General features: G+C 40.4%; 1 protein-coding gene across 1 annotated transcript in view; it reads right to left on the bottom strand.

Moving 5' to 3' along the window:
• Positions 1-5092: 5092 nt before the first annotated feature.
• Positions 5093-10463, bottom strand: part of FHDC1 (FH2 domain containing 1) — a 66162-nt gene continuing 60791 nt past the window's right edge. Inside the window, exon 12 of the mRNA XM_060778832.2 lies at positions 5093-9341. Within this exon, the coding sequence (XP_060634815.2) occupies positions 7326-9341 (2016 nt within the window). The 3' untranslated portion in view covers positions 5093-7325. The remainder of the gene's footprint in view (positions 9342-10463) is intronic.

Genomic DNA, 10463 nt, shown 5'->3' with positions numbered 1-10463 from the left:
AAAGAATGCAGCGTAAAATAAAAACCACTATAGAGAAAATTGTATTTATTCTGCCTGCCATTTTTATTTTGGTACCTTGCAGTTGCAATTATTGTAGCTCCTGCCACAGCAGAGGCAGCTTTACAATATTGCTTTCCCTTTAATCATTTTTTAGTGACTGGCTTGTATCTTCCAACACAAGTAGCCACTTGAAAGTAGTCTTTTAATTTGACATGGCTTATGTCTCTTCTGTTTAAGTTAAAGTGCTGAATATCCTTAGAACAGGACAGGAAGGGAAATATGCAATGCCGCCTTTTCTAACAAAGCAATAATGTTAACTTGGAATTTTCCCACACTCTTGCCCATGGGCGGGAATCTCAACTGACAGTTTCTGCAGCTCTGCCCCTGCAAACACTGAACGGATTCAAGGCTTTCAAGAGCTCTCCCAACATGAGGTCACTATGCTAATGGTTATCTTTGCATTGAAATCCACAATCCAAGTCACATGGAATGAGCAACAAAGGAAAGGAAGTTACCACTTTAGAAGGGAGAGTTTTGTATTTTGAAGTCTCTTTGCTATAATCTCTTTCCCAAGGTCAGTTTGTATTTGATTTTTTTAAAAAACATCCAGTGTAGGCAAATTGGCCAGAGAAGTGTCTCTCTAAAGTTCCCCCTGATGCAACTATTTTCAGGAAGGTAGAATTTGAAGTCATAGCTGTATTAGTCTGGGTCAATAAGCAAAGCAATCTCATAGCATCTTTGAGAGTAATGGAAAGAAAAGGCTTAAATGGACATCAGATTCTTTCTATTTTAGACTCAAAGGTAGCCCCCAGTGGCGCAGTGGGTTAAACAGCTGAGCTGCTGAAATTGCTGACTGAAAAGTCAGCAGTTTGAATCTAGGGAGCAGGGTGAGCTCCTGCTGTTAGCCCCAGCTTCTGCCAACCTAGCAGTTTGAAAACATGCAAATGTGAGTAGATCAATAGGAACCTCTCCAACAGGAAGGCAATGGCACTCCATGCAGTCATGCCGGCCACATGGCCTTGGAGCAGGCCCGTAGCCAGGATTTTGTTTCGGGGGGGGGGGGGGGGGCTGAGCTTGTTTCGGGGGGGGGGGGTGAGTCTGAGTGAAAGAGGGTTTACCCTAGCAAACCTTTTGTATCGTTACCCCAATACCCGCATGCATATGGGATTTATTGAGAATGGTGATCAGATCATGATATGAATAGCAGTTTAAATAATGCACCAGTAAGGCCTTCTCACGGACCACCATCAGAATTCATTAACCCCGGCTACATGCCTGCCTTGGAGGCTTAGAAATAGAGATGAGCACCACCCCCGCAGAGTTGGATGGGACTAGACTTAATGTCAAGGGGGAATCTTTACCTTTACTTTTATTAGAGTGTGTATTGGGAACAGAGAACCTTTGGCCTACTAGTTGTTATCCAATTGCCATCAACAATAATTACTGTCCCTGATGGCAGGGGCTAATGCAGGCACAGCAAATTTCGGCCCTCCAGGTGTTTTGGACTTCAACTCCCAGAAATCCCAGCCAACTTACTAGCTGAAGCTTTTTCCATGTGTAGGCTAATGGGAGCCAATATGATCTGGAGGAATGCCTGGTATAGACCAACAGAAGCAACTCTTGGACAGAAGCACAAGAAAATCTACAGATCAACATCTGATTGATTCAAAATACAGAAAAGCTTCCTAGTGTATGGAAATTTAGGCCTTTTGAATTCTGTAGCAGTTTTAAGGCATGTGAATACACACACTTCCTTTAACAAAAAAGCTAATATGATAACATAAACATTTGAAGTGTACATCCATTTTATATCCTATCCTCAGCTTTCAACAATGGTTATGGTGTTATATTAACAGGAGACTAGGCTACAGATTAAAAATAACACTAGCAGTAGTGGAAATCATTTACTTTTTTTTTTTTTTTTTTGGTTGGCTGGGAACTCCTTAACTTTCTATGCTTGTCCTGGGTTCATGATCTTTCATTGTTGCTTGTGTGTGTCATGATTGGACTATGTGTAGACCTTTCACCTGAAGTCTTTTGTTAAAAGATTTGTTTGTTGCTATTTAATATAGAATAGCATTGGACTTCTTGGCACACATGGAATAAACATGACAAACGTAGACATGCACTTGAATCCTAATGTCACTTTTAAAAATATTGTTGGTAAAGCATTAAGCTATTTCTTTAATAAGTGTTGACTTTCAGAAGATTTTTTAAAAATTGAATAAAGAAAATGCATACCTTTAACTATAAACCATTCGGAGATTGCAACATTAGAGGTAGACACAGTCAGATTGCATACTAAGGGAGACTTTCTCACTCCAGCATCAGTTACAGCAGTGTTTCTCAAACTTCCTAATGCCGCAACCCCTTAATACAGTTCCTCGTGTTATGGTCACCCTCAACCATAACATTATTTTCATTGCTACTTCATAACTGTAAGTTTGCTACTGTTAGGAATCATAATATAAATATCTGATATGCAGGATGTATTTTCATTTACTGGATAAAATTTGGCATGGGTCTCCAATACGCCCAAATTTGAATACTGATGGGGTGGGAGTAGGGGATTGATTTTGTCATTTGGAAGTTGTGGTTGCTGGGATTTATAGTTCACCTACAATCAAAGAGCATTCTGAACTCCACCAATGATGGAATTGAACCAAACTTGGCACACAGAACTCCCATGACTAACAGAAGATACTGGAAGGGTTTAGGGGGCATTGACCTTGGGTTTTGGAGTTGTAGTTCACCTAGATCCAGACAGCACTGTGGACTCAAACGATGACGACTCTGGAGCAAACTGGGCATGAATATTCAATATGTCCAAATTGAACACCGGTGGAGTTTGGGGAAAATAGACCTTGACATTTGGGAGTTGTAATTGCTGGGATTTATGGTTCACCTACAATCAAAGAGCATTCTAAACCCTACCAAGGATAGAATTGGGCTAAACTTTCCACACAGAACCCCCATGACCAACATAAAATACTGTGTTTTCTAAAGGTCTTTGGCAACCCCTCTGACACCCCCTCACACACACCCCCCCCCAAGGGTCCCAACCACCAGGTTGAGAACCATTGAGTTACAGGATTTAAAGGTTGCATTCTTTAAAGGTGCATTTAACTATTTCTTCATGTAACTTGACCATTGCTGTTCTTCCCCCCTGCAATAGTTTTAATAGATTTCTGCTGACCCGACTAACTTTTGTTGTGATGTTTACTGTGTGAGTGAGTGAGAAAAGAGATGTTTTTAATCTGTATTTTGGACGTTTTCCATTTTGAACCAAACGACTGAATTAGTGCCACAAGCCTCCGTCACGCCCTCCAAACAAGTGCATAATTCCCTGACAAACACCTTCAAGCTGTGCAGCAAGATTTCCCAATAAGGTGTTTGAAGCTAATAGGAACAAATCCAACAGCAGATTCAGACTTGTTGGCTTTTAAATATTAAAAAGGCAAACCTTGTCAGAAACTCGGGATGGAGGAAATGCCTTAGCCAGGCTGTTTATATACCATGCTTTAAAGAGAAGAGTTATGGTGTTTGGCATTTTAACACTCACAGCTTTGCTTTGCTTTAAAGCTCAAATTGTTATCTGTCCTGATTATGGAGGAAAATGTGTGTGAAAAGCCTCTGGAGATTATGGAATGTGACAACAGGTGACCTTAAAATTCACTGTCCTACTCACAAAACTACATTCTTCCAACCCTGATGCTTATTAAGCAACAAAGTACCCTGTTTGTCCCATTATTCTACCCTTTCTTATTATAGTTGGAAGCAAAATCAACATATACATTTCAGACATTTAAAAAATGTTTTGATTTTTTTAAAAAATTGGTGAACTCAGCAATGATTAGTGAAATATTTAAGTGATTTGTATTCATAAGCCCTCGTTCAGTTGTCCTCTTCCTCAGTTTGTCTGAAGTTGCCATCTGATCTTGAAGTCTCCTTGTAATGTTTGTTTTATGCTTTTGTGTTACGTTATTGTAATTGCACTACTGGGCTTGGCCTCATGTAAGCCGCCCAAGTCCCCTTTGGGGAGATGGTGGCGGGGTATGAATGATGATGATTGTTGTTGTTGTTGTTGTTGTTGTTGTTGTTATTATTATTATTATTATTATTATTATTATTATTATTATTATTGTGTCTCCTCAGCAGTTCACTGTGTGACCCTGGGTTGCCTCTAATAAGTAGATAGCACTGGCCAACACACTTTTGGTGACTCAAATATTAGACCTGTTTCTGGATACATTGAGCCTGCTGATACCAAAAATGGTACTAGTTTCCCATATCAGCTCTAGTTTTTATAATACAGAACATATGCAATCTATCAGTCATCATCTGCTTGCCCAAAGAAAACTATGATAACCATATCTAAGAAGCTAGAGCTGATGTGGTCTATCCAATGTAATTTTCTGAATCAGTGCATCAAATAACCTCTCCCCTCCAAACAGGCCTACAAACCAAGACACTAGGAAAAAATAATGATAGCCAGATGGGCTACTCAGAGCTATGGAGCCAATTGGACCAGATCAGCTCTGTGAAGCAGGTGGTGGTACATTTGTGGGAAATCATACTAATAGGTGTTTTACTATTTTCTTGCCATTGCCTGTGAAGAGTATTTTGGGTATTTGGGGGGGGGGGGATGTGCCCCACTTACAAGTTATGGTGTCTGTTATGTTACCTCAGTGACCAGAAGTAGGGTGGCTCTGAATACTAGATGTTGGAGAACTCTTTGCTTTGTTGGCTCCTCACATCATCTTCCATAGAAAATGAGACATTGTGAGGGCTACAATAGTTATTGTGCTCTAGCCAGAATACCGGGAGATGCCATCGAACAACATGTGGAGAGCCACCCATGATTCCCACCCATGTTCTAATTTTAGGTAGTAGTCCCAAGTTGTACCTCTTGGCATCCCAAAACTAATTTCAGAAAGGTGGTCTACATATGTGTGATCAATCAAGCATGCATTTGTTCCTTTTCTTAAGCATGTATTTATTTTCTTTCAAAAAACACCAAATTAAGAGTGTTCTGCTCCAGCATGCAACCTCAACCAGACTGTTAAATGAGATTACAAATGGAAATACTGGAAATATAGCACAAAGCCCATAAATGGGAACTTTATTAAACTAGCAAGTAAACTCAGAAATGTATAAATGGTCCTTTAAATACATCCAGTTCATTTTTACACATACTTATTATATAGAAATTTACTTACAGTCTCCAAACATGTAACATTTAAATTATTTTCTCTTTTCAAGCTTACTACCATCAAAAGGTAATAAAAATCCACCACCTGCTTTCGCAGATGAGCACAAAAAAAGTTATGCAGGCAAGGCCAAATGGACAGACTACCGCATGTAGCATATGGACACTGGATAGTTTGTAAAACCAAAGGCAAAATGATTCTGTCCAAAAGCGTATTACTATATGAAGAGCATGAAACCAAGTATCAATCACATGGGAAGTGATCCATTGTTTCATGGCCACAAGAGCATTACAATGCTGGTATGCTTTCTAGGAAGGAGTTTTTGAAACCATTTCTAAAATAGGAAGGGGTGAAAAACAATAAGGGACCTGAACAGAAATAGAAAAATTGCTCATTGGATTTCAGTGAAATTTTAAAGTCAGTTGTCACAACTGGGTAAGTGGCTTGCTATGACTGATACTGTGTTAGGTCAAGGGAAACTAAGTGGGAAGAGTGCTGGAGACAAGGCTGCATAACCAACTCAGACCTCATGACCTCTGAGGATGCCTGCTATAGATGCAGATGAAACGGGAGGAGAGAATGCTTCTGGAACATGGCCATATAGCCCAAAAAACTTATAACGAACCAACTCAGTATTGTTTCCTCAAATATTTCTACTGTAAGATTTTTTTTTAAAAAAAAGTTTTTCCTAAATGAATAAGATGGCAGCTATTTAAATAAAAGACTAAAAAGCAATGGCTGATGTCCCCACCTACAATATTTACCTGGAAAGGAACCAAAGGGAAGGCAAGAACGTGTAGCAACAGGGTTCTCCGCATCCTTTGCATTTTTAGCCTGACCGTTTTGCAATGAACTATTTTTCAATATTTTTAAAAAAGCTTATCAAAAAGTTTAAAAATAGTGTTAAAATCCATATGTGAAGCAAATAAAGCTTACTGTACAAAAAAAGCCTTCTGTCATGCATAAAAGGAACCTGCATATTGCATGCCAACAGTCATTTTTACAAAGAAAGGAGGCAGCAGGGAAACCAAAGGCTCCTTGTCATTAGAGCCATAGCAGCATTTCAAGTCATTTGACAGTAGTTTAAAAACCAGTGGAAACAAGAATTGGCAGGGAAAGTGCTGTATGAAAAGTTGCAGCCCTCATGTGTTTTAAACTGCATTAATTGTGGTGCATATTATAAATATGGCACTTCTGTATACCAAAAGCTGGCAGGTTTGCAGGTGAGTGACTTGTAAGTCAAATCACCTGTAGTCATTTCCCCTAAACTACTATTTGTGGTTTCTGAAAGTCATAACATTCAGTTAACCCTACTAATTCCAGCACCAGTCAGTTCACTGACTATGCCATCTGTCCCTGCAAAGCAGTTCTTCCGCACTCGTGGAGAATAAATCTTCTGCCCAGCAGAGTTTCCCCATCTTCCTACGTACACATACAACTTAGATGAGGTCAAAACCCCATCCCTCCCTCAAAGAGCAGTGTCTTAGTTTGTCATCTGTAAGCCAGCAGTGCTGTGTGTCTGTCCAACTGCCAGCAATGGACTCTGCAATAGACCCAAACCTATTCTTGGACCCAAAGAAGTTAAATGATCCATATCTCACAGTTTCCCCAAAACAGAAGTTCATTTTGCATTTCCAAAAACGAGGAGTTATTTCATAACTGGCCATAATCCCCTTCCTCTGCTTTCCTTTCTTTTCATTAGACAAAAGCATCCATTTAGTGCAGTCTTCCCCACCCTGGATCTCTGGGCCCCATACCCTACTCATCTCAAGCCAGCAGAGAAGTCAAGCTGGTTTGGGGATAATAGAGGACGAGAGCCAACACATAAAGGAAGAGGGTACACCAGGCTGAGGAAGACTTGCCTTAGCATGTAAAATGCATGTAGAGGTACTATCATCCAAAAGCAAGGAAACTTTGTTATAGCTATCCCATCACAGTAGTTTTGAATACATTCAATTCAGACCTACAGCAGGATCCACACAATGTACCTTAACTTGCATGTAATGCTAATAATACAACATTACAGTCTGGATATTCCACAATGGAAATATTCAGTGTTGAAAAGTCCATTTTCACATTCTATATTGCCAAAGAATACAATCCCCCCTTTTATTTTCAAAAGTGATTCAGTAGTTTTCCTATTGCAGTTTGGTTTTCATCTTTACATTGAAGGGATGACGATCTTTCCACTATTATTTGTTCCCTTATCATGGGCTCGGCTTTAACACTTAGAAGGTCACTGTTGTCAGTGTTCCTTTTGATCATTCTAGCACTGTTTGCTCTTTTCAGTGTGCTTCCGCCATTTTCCTTTGGATTAGCATCATCAGAAGCTGCTGTCATCCTCATCCTTGGCAACCTTTGAGACAAAGACCTTGTGAGGGGTGGAGCTTTGGAAGGTGGTGGCAAATCCACCTTTGCACATTTGGAAGAAGAGGCCACTGTATTCCTTGCAAAACTTGGGATGGGAGCTGGAGTCTTTGGAGTGGTGACTGTTGTGCTTTTGTTAACTTCCGTAGGTGACTGTGGTTTGGGCACAGAGCGGCACATTTTGGTTTCATCATTTTTTGACTTGGGAATGTATCTGACTGGTTTAGAGCTTGGCTTTTTGAAGGAGCCTTTCTGCTGCAGTGGCTCCCTCTCAAAATGGCCACTGCTAGAAGCTGCTGTTCCCCGCTGGAATTTTGGTTCCTCTACAGATATGCTCTGCCTATATTGAGGTTTTGGCACAACATCGGCGATTCCCCTGATGGAGTTGCGTCGTGACAGCCGTGTTTCGGCTACGCTAGTGTCTCGAGGTGCTGGCTTGGGCTCTGGCTTTTTTGTACAAGTAGGGGGAGCTGCTTTAGTTGACCTGGAAATAGGTACCACTTTCCTCATGCTTGCATTCTCTGATGTGTTCAGAGTTCTGACAGGTCTGGAGTGATTTTGAGGATTAGTGTTGGGTTTTGGAGTACCTGATGATTTCTCTTTTAGAGAATTTCTCTTTGGTCCGAATCCATCTTTGCCTTTTCCTGATTTTTCCTTCAGAAGACCAGGCTTGTTGCCAGAGTCTTCTTTATCACTAGAAAAGGAGCTCAGACCATCATCCATTTGCAGGTTGCTCACAAGAGGAGCCATGGCACCATCTTTCCTGTTCACTTTGTTGACACCTAGCTTTGGATTATTTTCTTCAGACTGATCAAGTGTCAAAGAATGATCAGATATATCTGACACACAGAATGCTGGTCTTTGTGCCTTAATTCCTGAAATATTGCCCGAGGAACTGGGATTATCAATGTTGGGCCTTGGAGCTTCATTAGCATAACCTGCCCCTTTGGTAGCTTGCTCATCCTTATGTGGAGCCTCCTTAGACTTCCTATAGGCTGGTACTGGACGGGTTGCTGGATTAAGAGGGCATAAGCTTGAGTCATCCATTGTCTCCAGATCTCCTTCGCCAACTTCAAAATTAACTTCCGATGGGTCATCCATATCATTTGCTTCACGGAAGTCAAATTTCTGTAGCCCTGGAACAAGTTCACTCTCTTCATAAGATACATCCCAGGGGGGTGTATCTGCACTTTCCATACAAGGCACATTGAAAGTGTAGTTGTCATTGCCAGCACCATCTTCATTATTATAGAAGTTAGCATGTGCGCCATCTAATGCCTCTAGGTCATCTATGTGATTAGACTGAGGTGGAGGCAATGGGAAGTAACTGCAGTCCATACGTTCTTCAGCTGCCTGATTTAAGTGCGAGTCAGTCACATTGAGTTCTACAGGTTCTTTAGATTCAATCCAGGCTACGGTTGCTCTTGCTTGACCAGCATGTGCACGAGGAAGGCTATTGGACTTGTTTGGCTCTTCACCCTTTGAGGTCTCTAGGAAAGTCAAGAGCTCCCTGTCTGCAGTGACTCCCAAAGAATGACGGGAGCGCCTGATGCTGGCATTTCTGTAAGAAGGGCTCTGGGGTCTGTGCTGCAAGAAGGGAAGAAATTCTTCTAGCCCTCTCTTTGTCAGTGTCCCAACGTCACTTTCACTGCTGCTCCTGCCAAAAGCCCCAAAATCACCTGCAACCCATGATCGTCGTTTCTCCTCCAACTCCTTTAATCGCTGGAGCTGCTGAAGTTCATGGGCCTCTCTTTCCTTGTTCTCCTGTTTCAAGACAAAGAAGAAGAAAAGCATGTAACATTTTAAATGGTTGGATTGTTAGCATTTAAAACAAATACACACTTCTAAATCCATCCTCCTCACTCGTCCATGCTTTCTGAATGTTGGTCTTGAGTATGAATTCTCAGGGAAGTTATGAGAATTCTATTATGACACCGGGTGTAATTGGAAAGATATCCTTTTTAGTGCAGCACACATTTTAGCCTGGTGGTGAAAGAACCACTGCATACTTGTTCTTTGTGTGTACTTCATTTCATTATATTGCAGCTTCCTTTCAAAATACACTTACAACATACTACGTAATGATGTTGTTAAATAGGCTTCTGATTCAGAAGACTTCCCGAGGCTTTGCCTAAGTATATTAAAATTATTTAAGAACAGAATAGGTTCATATCTATATATTTAGAACACAACTTTTCAAAATACATTTAAATATATGATTCTTCCAGATGTTTACACACTCTTTGCCAAAGTAATGTCTTTTCAATGTAACAGGACTCAGAAATATTTAGCCCTTCAGATGTTTTGGGTGAAAACTCTATATCCCCTTATCCATTGGCCAGGCTGGTTGATGCTCAAAACATCTGGAAGAATCATAGATTTAGATGGTCAGGGTACCACCTGACATGACATTTTCTTGCTCTTCTGAAATCTACACTCCCCAGAGAAGCTTAAAAGCCCACAGCTATGTACCTCAATTTGGAACATCAAAATTTGAATGCATTTTAGACATTTTATTTGTTCAGTTTGTTTCATTTTAATTGGGGAAGCAACACTTATTTTATTCTAGAAAATGTACAATAGGTATATTGGTTTTATGATGCTGGCCAGGAATTGAGAGCCATATACAAGGGTGGGTCAAAAAGTAATGCCTTTATCACTCTAACTTTTATTTCTTTCACAGTTACTGGACTATCGATGCATGATATGATAGAGGTAACCTTACTCTACTGATATAGTCTTTTCTTTTTCCTATTGACTGATTAGAACCATGAATCTGAAGTTAAAAGAAAGAGTCGTCATCAAATTTCTAGCAAAAATAGGTTATGCACCTAAGGAAATCTATAATCACTTGAAGAATGTTTATGGGGATGTTATAATAGACAT

This window comes from Anolis sagrei, chromosome 5, assembly GCF_037176765.1.
Source record: "Anolis sagrei isolate rAnoSag1 chromosome 5, rAnoSag1.mat, whole genome shotgun sequence".
Taxonomy (NCBI): Eukaryota; Metazoa; Chordata; class Lepidosauria; order Squamata; family Dactyloidae; genus Anolis; species Anolis sagrei.
This window is presented reverse-complemented; position numbering and strand designations above follow the sequence as displayed.